Here is an 18,347-nt window from a genome sequence, read left to right on the forward strand (position 1 = left end):
ACCTGCTCCCTCCACCTGCACACGGGCCTGGATTTGTGCCTGATGTGGACCCTGTCCACAGGGCACTGTGGAGGACTGTGGGCCTGTGGCAGGTGCTGCCCGGCCAGATGTCCCCATATCTGCTGAGGGTTCTTCCCTTTCCTTGTTCCCCTTTCTCTTCACAGGCATTTTTCCCCTTCCCCATTCCCTCTTCCCTTTTCCCTCTGCCCTTCCTTCTTCCCCCTTTATCCTCTCCCCTTCATTCCCACCCCCCCCATCATAGATCATGTCTCACTCATCTGCCTGATCCGCTCTGATTCCCCTGATCCCATTATCCTTATCCATCACCTTCACACACTGTCCCAGCCAGGGGCTCAGGGGGCTCCCCCAGCCCTGGGAATTCTCCAGAGAGGGCACTGCACTCCAAGCCTCAGGATCCGGGCTAGGCAGCTCCGAGAGTGAAGGATACCCCATGCGCTGCTCTGGGCTGAGCTCCTGCCCCTCTGGAGCTGGGTGAGCCATTCCTCCCTGGAGAGTCCTTCAGCCAGGAGCACTAGGGACACTGAGGCAGCCTATGGGGCCAGTCCTGCATGGGGTCTGCAACAGCCTGAGAGTGCTTTGGACTCCAAAGACTGTTTTTCAGAGAGCCCATCCCAGTTCTACCCGCTGCCATGGGCAGGGACATCTTCCACTATTCCAGGGTGCTCCAAGCCCCATCCAACATGGCCTGGAACCCTTCCAGGGATCCAGGGGCAGCCACAGCTTCTCTGGGCACCCTGTGCCAGGGCCTCTCCACCCTCACAGGGGGAACAATTTCTTCCCACTATCCCATCCATCCCTGCCCTCTGGCAGTGGGAAGCCATTCCCCCTGTGTCCTGTCTTTCCAGGCCCTTGTCCCAAGTCCCTCTCCCACTCTCCTGGAGCCCCTTTAGGCACTGTAAGGGGCTTTAAGATCTCCCTGGAGGCTGTTGGTGTTTGGAAACTGAAGTCTACCTGGACAGGAAATGTCCTTCTTGATGTAACTACACCCCAAACTATCCACATGGGTACCAACTTCTCAACGTCTCACAGATCCTGGCATTTCTTGTGGCTGCCAAGAAGGGAACACACCTTCCTTGGGCATATCTGAGGGGAGAGGGGCCTCTGCTCTCTCCTGGGAAGGGAGGCTGCAAGGAAGGGCCTTAAAGTCAGGAGTGGGCTGTCAAATCCACATAAGCAGGACTTGACAGGATATGGGGAAATGGCCTCAAGTTGTACCAAGGGAGGTTTATATTAAATATTAACAAAGCTTTTTTCATGGAAAGGGTCCTAAAGCCCTGGGACAGACTGCCAGGGGGAGTGGTAGAGTCACCATCCCTGGAAGCGTTCATAAAACATGTGGATGTGGCACTTGAGGAGTTGGGTTAGTGGTGAACATGGTGGTACTGGCTTGACTCGATGATCTTAAAAGTCTTTTCCAACCTTAAAAATTCAATGCTTTTATCTGGAAGAGCTCAGACACAGCAGTTTTGCCAGGGAGAGAAAAGATTTAGGGCTTTATTTCTTGCCCCTGCCCTTGCCCTTGCCCTTGCCCTTCTTCAGTTTTGACTTGTAGATGGACCGCACCAAGTAGCCTTTCCAGAAGGCCTGGATGTAGGTGGCAGCATCGTTCCTCCTGGCAGCTTCCCGTGCAGCTTCCTCTGCCTTCTCCTTAAGCATCCTGCGCTCCTCCTCAATCTCAGTATACTCCTGGAGCAGCAGAGCGTGTTTCTCCATCAGCAGGGCCAGCTGGGCCTTCTCCTCGTTGTAGACAGCCTCCACCTCCTCATACGTGGCCTGGCAGGACAGCAGGGATCAGGGACAGCAGGTAGCAGCTCCTCCCCACATTCCCAGCTGAGGGTCCTGAAACCCATCCCAAAGCCATGGAACCTCAACTGGTTGGAGCCTTTCCAAAGGGATTCAAAAGGAAGGCATGTGCCCAGTACTCAGGAAGTTTCATGAGGTGCTGGGTCCCTTGATGCTCCCCTGAAAAATGCTCCCACAATGGAAGATTTGGGGAACCAGGAGTGTGGAGGTGGGTCTGCCTTGACAAATTCTGCCCCAAACATGGGGCTTCTGCTTCTCCACAGAGAAGGAAACGAAAATAATCCCATTATTAAACATTTGACAGGGGGATCATTCCTTACAATTAGCAGCAGCTTTAGGCCCTTCCCTGCATTTTGCTCTGTTAGGAGTCCAGCAGCTTTCATCCAACCCCATAAATACTAGAAGAACAGGAAAGCCACAGGGGCCTTCCCAGAGACAAGTTTTGGGGGTGCTGATGTGACCCTCAGCCTGTTACGGCTCAGCTGGGTGCAGGCTGTTGGGTTCCTTAACACCCAGCACATCCCCCAAAGATCCAGCAGGAACAAGAGCAGGATTTGGACACCAGGTAGGGCCACAGGGATTGAGGATTGGAGCAAAACTGAAAAACCCGTTTCCTGGCATCAGGTGGACATCACTGGCAGAACATGGTGACCCATTTGCCCTCAGATAATGTGGGATTTAGCAGTGGATGTAACTTTTCCTAAAGCCAAAGCAGCAGAGGACTCCTGGACATGCAGGCAGGACAAAGATCCCTTTCCTGTAGTTCATGTAGATGCAGAACTGCCTCTCATTTCCATGGCCTCCTGGGTAAGAGCCAGGTGTCCCTTTGGACAGAAATCTACCTGAGCAAATCACCTCATGGCAGAGCAAAGCACTTAAAGCCAATACCTGTTTTTCTGCCATGTCTGTGTCATATTTCTGGACCCATTTCTCAGTTTCCCTCTCTGTTTTGCACTTTTTCTGAAACACAAAACAAGATCAGATCCTTGCAGACATCTGAGGCCTGGTAAGAAGTACCCTGAGTGAGAAAACAGGGAAGCTTTGACCCCCAGCATCATTTATATCTGAGTATTACACCTCCTCCCGTGACAAGCTTCCCTCAGCTGACACATTTGTGGTTTGCCCTGGTTTGAGGATTCTCCTGCGACATTCCCAAAGGGCTTTATTTGGTTTACAGCATGGAGCTGGGGGGCTGAACAGCACTGGGAAGTTGCTTTCTGCAGGAGGAAATGAACGTGTCTGATGGAATGTGGCAAGTCATCAACAAATTGAGGCAACCAGCCTGAAACTGAAGCAAGAGAGAACTGCAAAACATGAATGTGGGACAGAAAGTACTCAGAAGATGGTGTCTTTTAAAATAAAGAGATATTTCTGGCTGTAAAACAGTTTAGCAGTGGCTGTACTGCTGTATAACCTGGGGCAGTTTACCTGCAGCTCTGGATGTGTGCTCTGTGGAATCATTCCTGCTCCATTTCCTGTGCAGCACTGCCCCAGGATGTCCCAAGGGCTCCCAGGCCATCATGAGGTCCCACCTGACCTATTTAGACCACAAGTACAACTTGTACTTGCTGAGGAAAGGAGGCCTCTGTGGTCAGCAAATGCATCTGCCCGAGTGCTGGAATGAGCTGAGCTCTCCACAGGCAGCCCTGCTGTGGCAGGAACTGCAGCAGGAGCTGCCTCACACACCCCCTCTGCCAAAGATTTTGGGGGTTGTACCGCAGCTCTACCTTGGGTTTGATGCTTTGTCAGTGCCCAGCCCTCCATGCTGTACCCCCCAATGCAAGAGTGACGGATGCCCCATCACCACATGGGCTTCCTGCCCATGGGAGGTTGTGCTGGTTTGGAGATAGTACCCAGGATGAGCAAAATTAGAATAAAAGTGCCCTTTTTCCAGTTCTCAGTTCTCTGTGTCACCAGCATGTTCTGCTCAGGGCCTGCTGCTCCCGTTCCTCCTCTTGTATCTGCTCAGCCCTGGGGACAAGGACTTTGGAGTGCTGGTGGCTGAGGGCTGGCCATGCCTCAACCCTGAAATCTCCTAAGCCCTGGGAAGCAGGGGAGGGGGGATTCTGCCCCATCTGCAGAGCTGCCCCAGCCCTGGGGCCTAGCACAGGAAGCACCTGGAGCTGCTGGAGGAGTCCAGAGGAGGCCAAGGAGCTGCTCCAAGGGCTGGAGCCCCTCTGCTCTGGAGCCAGGCTGGGAGAGCTGGGGGTGCTCACCTGGAGAGGAGAAGGCTCCAGGGAGAGCTCAGAGCCCCTTCCAGGGCCTAAAGGGGCTCCAGGAGAGCTGGAGAGGGACTGGGGACAAGGCATGGAGGGACAGGACACAGGGATTGGCTTCCCACTGCCAGAGGGCAGGGATGGATGGGATCTTGGGGAGGAATTGTTCCCAATAGGAGGAGGGAGGAGGATGGAGAGGCCCTGGCACAGGGTGCCCAGAGCAGCTGTGGCTGCCCCTGGATCCCTGGAAGGGTTCCAGGTCAGGTTTGACAGGGCTTGGAGCACCCTGGGATAGTGGAAGGTGTCCCTGCCCATGGAAGGAGGGTGGAATGGGATGGGCTTTAAGGTCCCTTCCCACCCAAACTATTCTGGGATGATTCTATGAAATCACATTTCCCCCTCTTTTAGGCCAACCTGACTCCTTGGCTTGTCTATTCTGCCAAGCTGGGCAGAGCAGGACCTGCTGAGCCCTCAGCATCAGCCCCTTTCTACCTTGAACACTGAATCAGCTCTAAAAGATGCCTTTCTACCAAGCCCATATTGTGTTCGCTCTGCTCCCCCTACAGCAGATCCCTGGTTTCTCACTATCCCACACCTGTCCTGCTCCAGCCTTGCTGCCCTGAGCTCTGCCCAGTGTCGCAGCACAGTGTGAAGGTGTTCCCAGAGCCAAGGCAGCCAGCAGGAGCAGGACCTGTGACAGGCTCTGTCCCTGCTGTCGCTGCAGGGCTGCTTTCCACTGGAATCAGCAGAGCATGAGGACAGGGCGGGTGTGCTCTGACAAACACCATGTACACCCTGCCAGGAACGAGCAGGGACCAAGGAACTCCTTGCAGCAGCCAGCAGCCAGAGCTGACAGCTCTGCAAACAGGCTTAAACCTCCTGTCCCAGAGCTTTCCTCCCCTTTACCTTCCTGAGAACCAGCTCTGAGGCTCGATGCTCCAGCACCAGTGCTTTGAACTGTGCTCTCAGGCGCAGAACATCCTGCTCCAGCCTGGCACACATGTCTTGGGAGGCTTTCTCATCCTCTTTTTGCTGCTTTTCCCCTTCCTTTGTGATCTGCTGGATGTCAGCCTTGCACTCCTTGGTCAGATTTTCCATGCTGCTTTTGAGGTTTTCAATCTTTTTGTCCTTGCTGTTAATCTAGACCAGAAGACAAGAGGAATACCTTTGGGAACTGCTCCTGAGGCATAAGGTGGGCAGGAGAAGAAAGAACCTTGTAAAGGCAGAGGAGATCCAAGAAGAAACCCTCAGGAGCCTGCTCGGGTAGCACCAAGGACCTGCCACTGCCAGCTGAGGGAAGAGTTAGATTTACACAGGAGCTTTGGAAACGTTCCCCTGGCTCCTCTGGAAACCTGTTAGTAAAGGCACAGAGTGAACAAACCACCCCGAGCCCCACTGGCACTGCCACCTGAGGCGCAGCCAAAACAGATTCCCTGGAGCAGCCCTGTAGCTCCCTCGAGGGCTGGGCTCCAAGTGACTGTCTGGGGGACACAGCTCAGGGAGGGAGATCCCCAGCTGGGATCAGTGAAACAGATTTATTCACCATGTCCTGGACAAGCTGCCAAATCGCACATAAAAATCTCAAGTGTCTCGATTCCTAGAACTCCAAGGAGCAGAGGGAAAGGGGAAAGCAGGCCCTTGGCTCTACCAGCAGTGAGTGCAGGACAAAACCTTCTCAGCCAACCTTCTCTTGCAGGGAAGAGAAAGAGAAGCACAGGCAGAAAACAAAGGATTGTTGTCAGGAGCTCTGGGCTTGGCACAGCCCACAGGCTGGGAAAGTGCCTGGGAAGTACCCAGTCAATTATCTGCACCTCAGCTGCAGATAAAATTAAAGATTCATGTAATTCATGTAATCACTGATTAATCACAAATGCTCCAAGGCAGCTGTTAGAGTTGGGAGTCACAGAAATGTTGATTTTAAGCAAGAGTGAAGACAGAGCAGATATTAAAAATGGATTTTAATCAGAGCAATCCCTCCCTGTAATGACTTTTCATTCTTTCAGCAGCAGGGAATGAAGCAGCTGGCACTCTCACCCTGCCAGGATACCACCACAGCAGTTTGTGCCTGTCCTGACACTCCTCTGGAACTCAGGGACTTATGTTGTTTAAGGTGGCTGGTGACAACAGGTTCAAAACATGCCAAATTCGAGTTTTTTAAAAAATCAAGCATGCAATAAGCCCTTTTCATTATATTTTGCAAGAAAAATATTAAATTTGAGTTTAAGATCTGGTTTAGAAAGGATTTCTGAAACTTGCTCTTTGGGAACTGCAATAAAGGGATCAGTTTTTAGTTACCAAAGTTTTGCTCCAGTAACACTGTTGGAAAACACATTCCCACAAGATCATACCTCCTCATCTCGAGTCTGGATGGCTGCTTCCAGCTCTGACTGTAGAGCTGAGATCGTTTCCGTGTTTTTCTCAATCCGGAGGGAAATGTCTTCCATGAATTGAATCTTTTCCTTCTCTTCATCAGGACTGGTCAGGAGCCTCTCAAGTGTGAAATCCCGGAACTCCTTAAAGGCTTTGATAAACACATCAGCTGGTGACTGTCTCACCCAAACTTCGTATTTCAGTCCATGGTAAAGCAAGGGGTTGGCCAGGAAGAGCCTCAGGGTGTTTCTCAGGGAACATTTCAGGCGTTGCTCCACAGCTCTCCTTCTCTCCTCATCTCCAGGGCTGGTGAGCAGGTCCTGTATTTCCACTGAAAGCTTCTGAAGCTCCAAAAGGCTGCTTGTGATCTCAGGTCCCAGCATCCTAGCAAACCTCTCCAGGGAGCCAATAATCTGTGGGATCAACCTGGTGATCTCCAGCTTGACAACGGCCTCGTCAAAAACAGTTAGGATTCTTTCTGTCTCTGTGCTATCAGGCTTTAACTGGCGTGGATCTAACACCTTCATGACACTTAATGGGATCCCTGCCTTCCTTGGAGTTGCCATGACCTTCACCAAGGTTCTTTGCTTCACGAGGATGCTTGGAATGCAGCTGGATCCCTGTTGCCATGGATTCAGTTAAACACCAGTGGGCTGGGTGGTTTGAGGTTTAGAAAAGACACAGCAGCTCTTACACAAGGTGAGACTGGAAGAAATCAAGGTCCCTGTGCTGCTGCTGTCACGTAATCTCCCTTCTCTCTAAAAGGAAAACACGGGGACAGCATTAGAGAAACAATGTAAATTGGGAAAACATGAGAGTTCGAGATTATGCTGGAGTTCTCTCTGGGTCTGGGCAGGGGGTCAGGACATCAGGTTGTGGATTAGAGTTGGTCTCTGTCCCAAAGTAGCTGTCAAACACCCATGGGAAGGGGGTGATGGATTCCTGGCTTTAAAGGGTGGTGGGGAGGAAGCTCCCAACAGCTTCTGAGTAGCAGCTGAGGTGGAGCAGCACAAGCTGCAGCTCTGCAGTCCCCAGAGGGGTCTGGAGAGGGGCTTGGACAGCCCGGGGGCCACCTGGGAGGGAAGGGGAGGGTTCCCAGTGGGAAACCTCTACCCTTCCAGGCCTGTCCAGGCCAGAGGGATGAGGTGGGAGAGGGGATCTGGCAAGACTGGCAGGGACAGGGGAAGAGGAGGAGAGAGGGAGGGGATGGGGACAGCTGTAGCGGGGGGCCCAACAGGGAGTTTAAAGGAAGTGAAGGGTCCCCTCGGTGTGGGTTTGGGACAGCGGGAGGACCCAGGGCCCCCGTCTGAGGGGTGATTCCCGGTGGGGAGGACCCCCGTGTGAGGGGCGGGCAGCTCGGGGGCCGGTGCGGGAGGATCCGGGGGGCCTATGGGACCAGCGGCCCTGGGACATCCCGGGGGTGGGACGGGGTGTCTCAGGAGTCGGCTACTGGGAGATGCCGGCTCCGGGTGACCTCCACCCTCTGCAGCGCACTCAGTTCCGATTCCGGCCCCGATCCCGATCCCGATCCCGATCCCGATCCCGGTCCCGGTCCCGAGCCCGGTCCCGAGCCCGGTCCCGAGCCCGGTCCCGAGCCCGGTCCCGCCGTCAGCGCCTGCCGTTGCCAGGCGACCAGAGGGGGCGGGGCCTTTCCCGGCAGTTTATGGCCAGCGACGGTGGCCCCGCCCCATCGCTTGATTGGCAGCGCCGCTGTCCAATGAGGAGTCCCGCGGCGGCGACTGCTACGGGAGGGGCTGTCATGGCGGCCGGGGGGGCTGTGAGGGGTGGGGGTGAGAGAGAAGAGGCGTCTCGTTCGCTCAGGGCTCCCCTGCCATGTATTCCTGAGAGCAGGACAAATAACCCGAGGAATAAACTTTACCCCCCCGAGGTCATGTCTGCCAGTCGCTGGTCAGCCCAGTGGGTGTCCAGGAGCCCCGAAGGAGCTGTTCTGAAACATCAGAACGCAAGAGAGTTCCCCTAAGCCGCACTGTTAACGTGACTGGTTTTACAGGGCCATAAAAGTGATAATGAAGCTCAGCTGATGAAGATGTGATGTGTACAGGCTGAGTTAATTGGTTACCTGTGAGTTAATGACGTCTGCGAAGTACGTGATGGCCCCCTGAACGCTGCAGTGTAGCCATGCCCTCACCCTCTGCCCAGGCAGTGACATGGATGCCCTCGGGAGAGGAGGATTTGTTTTACAGCAGGAAACATGGCAAAATGCTGAATGCCAGCCCGTGCTCACAGTGATGCCAGCTCTGTCCCTGGCAGGAGCTGGCACAGAGCAGTGGTGGGGTGGCTGTGCCCTCACGGTCAGCCTTGTCCTGGGTCCCAGCCTTTCCTGGCCCGAGCAGCACCTTTACTTCTGTGCAGGGAGTGTCCAAGTCCATGAATTAATCTGCAGTGCCCACTGCTCACACATTCCCAGCTGCTTCCCTACACAAAGCAAATGAGGGGCTGGTGGTGGGAGATGTAGTGGGACCACCAGGGCAGGGCTTTCTGGCCTGGCACTGGTGAGGATGAATGAGGGGACACTTGGCCTTCCTGCCCACCTGGGCATATCTGGTACCATCTCCAGCACCCCCAGGTCATTTTCCTCTAGGCTTATTAGCTGGAGCATGACCTGCATGTGGGTTCCCTCCTGCCCTGAGTGGCTCAGCCAAAGGACTGATTGGAATCAACACCGGGATTGAGTGTGATGGCGAATCTGGGTTTGGGTCCACCCCAAGGTGGGACATGTCCAGCCCACTGTGGGACGAAGGAGCAGCTGAAACTGCAAGTCTGGGCCAGGCTGTCCCGTAGCCTCCAGGGAAAGCACTGACCTGCCCAGGAACAACTTCTCAGGCTCTAATTTGGCAACTGGGATCACACCGGATCTAAATCCAGAAGATTCGTGATTTCCTGGCTGCACTCTGATTGAGAGTCATGGGATTTAAGCACAGCAGAGCTGTGATTTGAGGTTACAAAGGGATGTGCTGTCCATTGGATATGTCCCTCACAGAGCTCATCATAGCACAGAGAACAGCCCTTGAGACATGGAGAACTGCTGCCTTTCCTGACAAGGACATCAGAAGGGATCCCTGACCCCCCTGAAAGGCTGCCACATGCCCTGCAGATATTTTGGCAATGAAATCCATCATGAAAAGAATGTCTTTTTATTTCCAAAGTTGAGGAGTGTCCTGATTGCTTTGTCTGAAATGTGCCACTGCTCTCCAAGAAATGCAGACTTGGAATTCCTGACAGCCACGACGGAGATGGGATCCACTGGCCAGCGACTGTCACCAGAGTCCCCTGTGTCCCAGTGTGCACAGCCTGCTCAAAGGGACAGCAAGTCCTTAGGACATCCAGGGAGAGAGGAGGAAAAGGGTGGAGCCATGGGTCGCATCCAAACCTCCTCTAAAGTAGGAAAGACTGTGGATCACTGCTGCTCCCTCCTGGATCTGGGTAATTACAGGCATTCCCATCTTGCAGGAGGAGATGGGGTGATGACACACGTTGAGAGCAGCCCCGACTTGTCCTGCAGCTCCACACACTGCTCCAGGCCAGCAGCAGCTCTTCAGCCAGGAAGAAAACCAGGTCAGTTTGGGAGCTGGATGAAACATCACCAAACCTGCGTCAATCCCACCTCATCCAGGATGTAGAAAAACCTCAGATCCATCCTCAAACAATTCCCTGCACCCAAACCCACCAGACTGCATCACTGCCTGAGCCAGAGGTGCCCAAGAATCCAAAGTATGTGGGGCAGATCTGAGCGGGGAAGGGAGAGCCGGGAGCCCCTGGTAGAGCCTGGGCACACCGTCCCCCACAGTTTGAATCCAGCCGCGTTCCAACAGCAGGGCTTTGTGACAGATACCTGAACACCAGAGACTTCCCTGGCCCCAGCTGGCTTCACCCACCGTCCAAATTCCTCTCCAGGTGCTGAATCCCACTCCTCTGCAGCAAAGGGAAGCACAGCTCAGAGCGTGGGAGCTGGCTGGCCAATCCTCTTGGAAAACCATGATCCACCCCAGCTTGGTTTGCCCAAATAATCTCCCTGTTCCTGCTACCACCCACCCCTGCGTGGGACCTGGGAAGGGACATCAAGGAGGGGGATGATTTAAAGTGATTGCAAAATGATGGTGAAAGAGCAGAAGCACACAATGAAGCCTTGCTGCAGGCAACAGCACCCCAACCTGTCACTGCAGGGACAGTCCCCTCCTGCCACCATCCTTTGGCTGCAGCCTTGCATTGTGCTCTGCTGGGAACATGGAGCTGGCACCACACCAAGCCCTGGAGGAATCTGCAGGGCCAACTGATCCCTGACCACATCCTGCCTGCAGCTTTGGCTGCTGTTCCCTCATTCCCATGTCATGCTGTCAGTGGGATGACTGCATCCATATCCTGAACAGGTGGGAAGGAGTTTGCACTGCCCTGTCCCCCAGAGCCTGTCAGAAAGGCCCAAGCAGGGCACAGAGAAACCAGGGGGTCCCTGCAGTACAGAGTTTGCTGAAGGGATGAGTGTAGTGGGGTTGGTGTAAGCTCTGAGCTAAAGGACCCAATAAGGAAAACAGGAGGGCTGGAGGTGCTGGGCTGGCTCTGAGAGCACCAGGCTGGAGCTGGGTGGCAGGAGCTGGAGTGCAGAGGGACACAGAGCTGTGGGCAGCTGTGGCACAGGAAAATGTCCTTGGGGCTGTTAGGCCACTGAGACCAAAGTGTGTGAGTTTGGTCCTAATCTGTCTGTTGAGGCCAAGCCTCAAATCCTGTGTCCAGTTCTGGGACCCTCCTGACAAGGGACCTGGAGGGGCTGGAGCATGTCCAGGGAAGGGAACGGAGCTGGGAAGGGGCTGGAGCCCCAGGAGCGGCTGAGGGAGCTGGGAAAGGGGCTCAGCCTGGAGCAAAGGAGGCTCAGGGGGGACCTTGTGGCTCTGCACAAGTCCCTGACAGGAGGGGGCAGCCGGGGGGATCGGGCTCTGCTCGCAGGGAACAGGGACAGGAGGAGAGGGAACGGCCTCAGGCTGGGCTGGGGAGGGTCTGGTTGGACATTGGGAACGTTTCCTCATGGAAAGGGTGGTCAGGCATAGGAAAGGGCTGCCCAGGGCAGTGCTGGAGTCCCCATCCCTGGAGGGATTTAACAGCCCTGTGGATGTGGCACTTGGGGACAGGGGTCAGTGGTGGCCTTGGCAGTGCTGGGGAATAGTTGGACTTGAGGATCTCAGAGGGCTTTTCCAAATTTAATGGTTCTGTGATTCCATGAGCAGGAAGTCACAACCTCCATCTCCTAGGCAAAAGCCCGCTGCTTCCTGGCTCTGCCGAGTGGGAACACGCGGGGCTCGATCAGCACCAACACCCGGCCCTGCAGAGCCGGGCCCGGGGTGTGCCAACACCCACAGCCTGCCCTGGGGAACGGTCCAGCTCCAGCAGCTCCAGGGGCTTCAAGGCCACAAGGCTGGGGAGGCAGCAAGGAGATGGCGAAAGGCATCACCCAGGCTTGGGGCTCTTCATCCCAGGGGTGCTGCTGCGTGCCAGGGCTGACTGCTATGGGAATGCTGGGATCAAGGACAGCACCGAGCTGGGGGACCGGAGAAACTGGTGACAGGCTTCTCCCAGCACGGGGAGCATGGGGAGGGGCTCAGAGGTGCTGGGCTCTGTAACCTCCACAACAGAGGAGCTCTGTTAGAGCCCTGCAGCCCCTCTGCTTCCACAGCAAGGAGGGGGACCCATCTCCTGCTCCCCCTGGGGTGCTGCTGCATGCCAGGAACCACTCAGGGAGTCCCCTGGTGTGCAGGGTGGGTCCTGCTTGGTTCTAAACCAGTCCTTTTCCCACAGCATCTTCCCACAAGGAAAACCCCAGGGGTGGCCAGCATGGGTCACCCCTGGGTGACAACCTCCAGGCTCCTCTCTGAAAACTTCTGGCATTATTTGCTTTTTGCCATTTTGTTGTTATTCATCTCAGTACATCTCTTCTTGGGTTTCAGTCACCAAGCCAGCTGGTGTAGGTGGACACCAGCCTGGCACTGGTGCCTTCATGACCAGAGATGTTCCCTGCCTGCCCTGTCCAGCAGCTGTCACAGTGAATCATGGAATGGTTTGGGTTGGAAGAGATCATCCAGTTCACCTGGTGAACAGCAAATCCCCATTTTCCTGGACAAACCCAGCAGGCAGAAACTGAGAGCAAGAAGGAAGAGTCTGTCCATGGAGAGGAAAGGATGCAGGGCAGATTTATCACAGGTGGGAGGATGAGAGACAACAAGAAGGTGCCTTAAATACTCAGGAGAAGCAAGACTTGATAGATCTGTGGTTTGAAGCCAATTCAGGTGCCAAACTCTGATTTTCCATGGAGTGTTTCTAGAGCCTTGCAGCACCTGAATTGTATCTATGGAGAGGTTAGGGGAAAGTTTGGTGTTTCTTTAAATAATAGTCTTAACAGTAAATGGAGTATTCATTGCCAAGACCTGATGGCTGCTGATTTTTGAGCACTGAGGTGTGACTTGCCTGTGCTGTCCTGGTGCCTGAGCTACACCTTTCCCATCAGTTTTGAGAATCCCCTTCAGAAATCACAGCTAAGGGGCACAGCTTGAAGGTACCAAGCATTTTTCAATTCAGTGAAGGAAACACTTGACTGAGGATGTGACAACAATCTTCCAAGGTCCAATTATTCCCTCAAGGTCACTGGGAAGCATGAAAAATAAGCAGCTTCATTTCAAGCAGACAAGGTTTATGTTATGAAATCCAACACTGTCATGGTGGCTGGAAAACCAGGACACAGTGTCATGGAATACACAGGGAAGCCACAAGGGTCATCCAGCCCAGCTCCTGGCCCTGCCCAGGACACCCCAACAACCCCAGCCTGGGCATCCCTGGCAGCGCTGTCCAAACGCTCCTGGAGCTCTGGCAGCCTCGGGGCCGTGCCCATTCCCTGGGGAGCCTGGCCAGTGCCAAGGAAAAACTCCATCCCTTTCACATCGCTTTCCCACTGCCTCACAGGAAAGCAGTCCTTTGAAGAGGTGTTTCATTCCTGAAGCTGCGTCACTGCTCCCTCCCATCCCAGGCTCTCCAACCACCCCATTCCCGTCGATTTAAAAGGGCAGCAACACCAGAATGATCGCGCTGGTTTATTGCTGTAAAAGCAGCCTTGACTTCCTAAAGTTTCTGTGTGCTGGAAGCCGCGGCCGGAGCCGGGGCACGGCCTGCAGGAGGAGCTCTCTGGCCGTGTCTCTTGGTTGCTTTTTTGTCGGCAGCTCCCGCCTGTTCCGAAGGCTTCGCTTCATCCGCAGGCAAACGGGAGGTGGGAGCCGGCATCTTCCCATTCCTGCGATCAAACACTTCCAGGCACTTCTTAAAGTGTTCCTCTGTCTTCTTCCTCAACGCCATCTTTCTCTCCTGTTCTTTCAAAAACTGTTGCTTTAAGTGTTTGTGGAGACGATGAGTTTTCTTTTTGGCCTCATCAAAACTTTTTACCTTTGTGAGAGTAAACATGAGATCTTATTGCCACTCTTCTACCATGAAATAAAGAATTCCAAAGTGGTGCTTGTCTTCGGGAATAGACACATCCCACCAAATCCCTCACTATGCCCAAGGTGATCTCCAAGCAAAAAGCTCCAGTATGCATAATCACAGAATCATGGAATGGTTTGGGCTGGAAGGGACCTTAAAGCTCATCTTGCTTCAATCCACAGGGACACCTTCCACCTGACCAAGTTGTTCCAAGCCCCATCCAGCCTGGCCTGAAACACTGCCAGGGATCCAGGGGCAGCCACAGCTGCTCTGGGCAACCTGTGCCAGGCCCTTCCCACCCTCACGGGGAAGAATCTCTTCCCAATATCCCATCTAAACGTAATCTCTTCCAGGATATCATTGGAACAACATCTGAGTCCAGATTAAGTCCATGGCCAATGATGCCTGTAGCTTATTCCAAACCACAGGTGACTTGGAGATAGGATATGACAGCTGTGTCCTAAGGTTAGGATGGAGACACAACCATTCATGTCAGAGGTGGCCCAAATCCAACAATTGCCTTTCCCAACCATTGGAAAGAGCCTTGGCACCCCGTCCTGATCCAGCAGGCTGAAGTCCTAAAGGCCTCCTTGTGCTACAGGGGGCCATGAGCCTTGTCCTGGGGAGAGAAGACCTCACCTTCTCCTCCAGGACGTGCAGCTTATGGGCACAGGTGGAGCCACTTAAGGTGGGCAGGGGGTAGTCCAAGTCCAGGTCCCAGTCTGCAGGGCTGCTCTGGGCAAGAAAGGGCTTTGTGTCAGAGGCCCACAGACCTGCTCCCAGAGTGTGAGGGGCCCCCAGCCCTGTATGAGGATCCCCCAGCCCGGTGTGAGGGTTCCCCAGCCTGGTGTGAGGGTTCCCCAGCCCCACGACAGTGTGAGGGTTCCCCAGCCTGGTGTGAGGGTTCCCCAGCCCCAGGGCAGTGTGAGGGTTCCCCAGCCTGGTGTGAGGGTTCCCCAGCCCCAGGGCAGTGTGAGGGTCCCCCAGCCCTGCACCGGGGCCTGACGATCTGCTGGCTCTGGGGCGGTGCGAAGATGGTGATGCGAGGCTGTGTTCGGCCCTGCTCCTCCATGACCCTCTGTCTCTGCTGGTGGTGGTCAGTTGTCGTCATGGTGACCTTGACAGGTGGACTGTCAGATGCCACCTCCAAACTCTACCTCAGTGACACAGTGGTCCCAACAGCTGCTCCTGCCCTTCACCCACTGCACCAGCATCATCCTCGATGTCTGCCTGCAGTAGTGACCACCCTCTGTCCTGACATGGAGCACCTGCATGTCACCGTGATGGACACCCCCACCGCCTGCATCTCCAGCTGCTGGGCTCAGTGACAGCCGGGATCCACAGCGTGGGGACACACAGGGGTGAGTCAGTCCCTATGGCTGCTTGGCCTGATGGAGCACCGCTCCCTCTCCCCAGTGGGAATAGAATCATGGAATCATGGAATCATGGAATGGTTTGGGCTGAAAGGGACCTTAAAGCTCATCTTGTTCCACCCCCTGCCATGGGCAGGGACACCTCCCACTAGCCCAGGCTGCTCCAAGCCCCAATGTCCAACCTGGCCTGGAACATTGCCAGGGATGTGCAGGCAGCCACAGCTTCTCTGGGCACCCTGTGCCAGGGCCTCCCCACCCTCACAGAGAACAATTTCTTCAAAATATCCAATCAAAACCTACTCTCCTTCAGTTTGAAGCCGTTTTTCCTTGTCCTGTCCCTCCAGGTCCTTGTGCAAAGCCTCTCTTCATCTTTCTTTCTCTCTCCATCTTTCTTGCTGGCTCCCTTCAGGTACTGGAAGGCTGTAATTAGGTCACCCTAAAGCCTTCTCTTCTCCAGACTGAGCTACCCCAATTCTCTCACAGCAGAGCTGCTCCATCCCTCTGATCATCTTGGTGCCTCCTCTGGACTCTCTCCAGCAGCTCCAGGTCTTTCCTGTGCTGGGCCCCAGGGCTGGGGCAGCTCTGCAGGTGGGGTCTCACCTGAGCAGGGCAGAGGGGCAGAATTCCCCCTCCCCTGCCGCCCACACTGGGGATCAGCCCAGCACACGGTGGCTTTCTCCGAGGTCAAATCCTGCCATCCCATCATTAAGCCCAACAGCAGCTCCTGGCAGCAAGGTCAGGCCAGTGCAAAGATCAGCATCAGCAGATCCGGATGCTCAGCTCTCCGGCCGGGATGGTGGCCCATGTTGATGGAAATGAAGTAGGAGAAACACTGCTGCTCTGAGTACAAATGAGCTGTTGTGACCTCTTGGCAAGAAATCCAGGGAAAGCCAGCAGCAGTTCTCCCAGATCCATGCTGGAGCACTGAAAATAAACTCACATCTGAGGAGCTGGAACATGAAGTCTGTGCTGCTGAAAGTACAGAGGATTTGAGATAGCCCAGCAAGTAGTAAATTTTACTATCAATAAAATCAGCACAGCTTTCACATCTCATTTGTACCAGGGCCCTGACAGGGACTCCGAGATCACCACGTGCTCAGGGAGTGTTGTTTTATTCCAGCACAAACTGTGCTGCTGAGGCAGGTCAGCAACTTGCTGTGAGTCAGGAGACTTGGAATGTCACCAACACTTGTTTTTCCTAACTGGGATACAGCTATGGGATTTGAGACAGCAACTCAAAGTCCCATCATCTGCTGCCTTCCAGAGAGGGAAGGAAGAGCACAGGCTCTGGTGTCTCTGGTTGGGAGAGACCCAAAGATGTCACAACCCTTTCTCTTACCTCACCTGATTGCCACAACTGTTTTTCAGGAGATGCCTTGGGAGATCCATGGTTATTGTCCCTGCCCATGGCAGGATGTTGGAATGAGATGAACTTTAAGGTCCCTTCCAACCCAAATCATTCCATGTCTTATGATTTGAGCAAGCTGCTCCTTGCTTGTGAAGAACCCCATTCCTTGGTGGGGTCCCACAGCCCCAACAGATGTGAGGGGTTGGAGCCAGGTGGGGGTCAGGCTCTTCTCCCAGGGGACAAGAGACAGGACAAGGGAGATGGTCTCAAGTTACACCAGGGGACATTTAGGTTGGATATTAGGGGAAAATTCTTCACAGAAAGGGTGGTAAGGCATTGGAACAGGCTGCCCAGGGTGAAGTCCCCATCCCTGTAAATGTTCAAAAAGTGTGTGGATGTGGCACCTGGGGACATGGGTTAGTGCTGACCTTGGCAGTGCTGGGGCAACAGAACACTCAGTGGTCTTAGAGAGCTTTTCCAACCTTAAGCATTCCATGATTCTCTGATTCTATGACTTTAATAATGTCTTTAAGCTCCTGTGATTTAATCTTTTAGAAGCTCAGCTACTCAGCCAAGAGCCTGCTCAGTGCAGGGCAGGAGCCTGTGACACAGACAGCCAGCAGTGAAGCCAGCAGTGAAGCCACCAAATGGTTAAGGACAAAACCTGGAGGGGATTTTTGGGTGCTGGAACAGAGACTGTGGGGTTAGAACGAAGTCTGAGGGGTCATCCTGTCCATCTCTTGGCCTCCAGTCTCATTTGAGCAGCTTCAAATGTCCTCAGCTCTCTGGGCCAGGCTGTCCTACCAGGAAAAATGCAATCTTCCTACATCTACCCTAAAAAAGGCTTTGCCAAAATTCCAGCTCCATACCCGGGACAGTCCCTGACACTATTTGAGGACTGGGATGTGGTAAGTTTAAGAGCACAGCCCATGATATAATTTCCTGGCTCAGGCTGCCCAGCTTAGCAAGTGTTTGTCCCTGCTGCCTCCCGCTGCAGATCCCAAATCCCGCTGTGCCAGTGCAGTGAGCTCCCCATGGGCCCCAGGGCAACAGTTAATCCCTGTCCTGAAACAGAGATAATTTCCACCCTGTGCTCCCAGGCACACAGTAAATCCAGCCTGGATTTCCTCTCCCCTGTGTGGGCACACGCTGCTCCTGCTGCAGCGCCATCCCAGCACGTTCCATCGCCACTTTCAAGGAAGGGTTCAGCAGTGGTTCAGCAGCAGATCCAGGAGAAACCGGCTGGATGGATGTCATAACCACACTGTCCCATTGGACACGGGTTTATTTTTCCCACCTTGGACTTCCACGCTTCACCTGGAGCTCCTTGAGGGAGAGAGACTTTGAGCAAGGACCTGGAGTGACAGGACACAGGGAATGGCTTCCCACTGCCAGAGGGCAGGGCTGGATGGGATATTGGGAAGGAATTCACCCCTGGGAGGGTGGGGAGGCCCTGGCACAGGGTGCCCAGAGCAGCTGTGGCTGCCCCTGGATCCCTGGCAGTGCCCAAGGCCAGGTTGGACATTGGGGCTTGGAGCAGCCTGGGACAGTGGAAGGTGTCCCTGCCATGGCAGGGGGTGGGATGGGATGACCTTTAAGTTCCCTTCCCACCCAAACCATCTTGTGATTCCATGATACTTTGTCAGCCAGCACATCCAAGCACGTGGAGTTGCCACCCATCCCTGCTGCTGCTCAGAGCTGTGACCCTTCTTCACAAGGGGCCATCCCTCTCCATGCCCATGT

At 54.4% G+C, this 18,347-nt stretch overlaps 1 protein-coding gene across 2 annotated transcripts; it reads right to left on the reverse strand.

Annotated features, from left to right (window-relative positions):
* Window positions 1-1,458: 1,458 nt before the first annotated feature.
* IQCD (IQ motif containing D) lies at window positions 1,459-7,934 on the reverse strand. 2 transcript variants are annotated; one of them, XM_039560727.1, is made up of 5 exons: window positions 7,905-7,933; window positions 6,389-7,168; window positions 4,947-5,180; window positions 2,713-2,784; window positions 1,459-1,794 (listed from the first exon to the last, which is right to left on the reverse strand). In XM_039560727.1, the coding sequence occupies exons 2-5, from the start codon at window positions 6,974-6,976 to the stop codon at window positions 1,516-1,518; spliced, it is 1,173 nt and encodes a 390-aa protein (XP_039416661.1). In that variant the 5' UTR covers window positions 6,977-7,168; window positions 7,905-7,933; the 3' UTR covers window positions 1,459-1,515. The 2 variants fall into 2 exon arrangements, with proteins under 2 accessions (XP_039416661.1, XP_010406818.2); XM_010408516.4 differs by lacking the exon at window positions 2,713-2,784 and having other exon boundaries at window positions 1,460-1,794; window positions 6,389-7,934.
* Between the last annotated feature and the right edge of the window lie 10,413 nt (window positions 7,935-18,347).

This window comes from Corvus cornix, chromosome 15 (assembly GCF_000738735.6).
Source record: "Corvus cornix cornix isolate S_Up_H32 chromosome 15, ASM73873v5, whole genome shotgun sequence".
Lineage (NCBI taxonomy): Eukaryota > Metazoa > Chordata > Aves > Passeriformes > Corvidae > Corvus > Corvus cornix.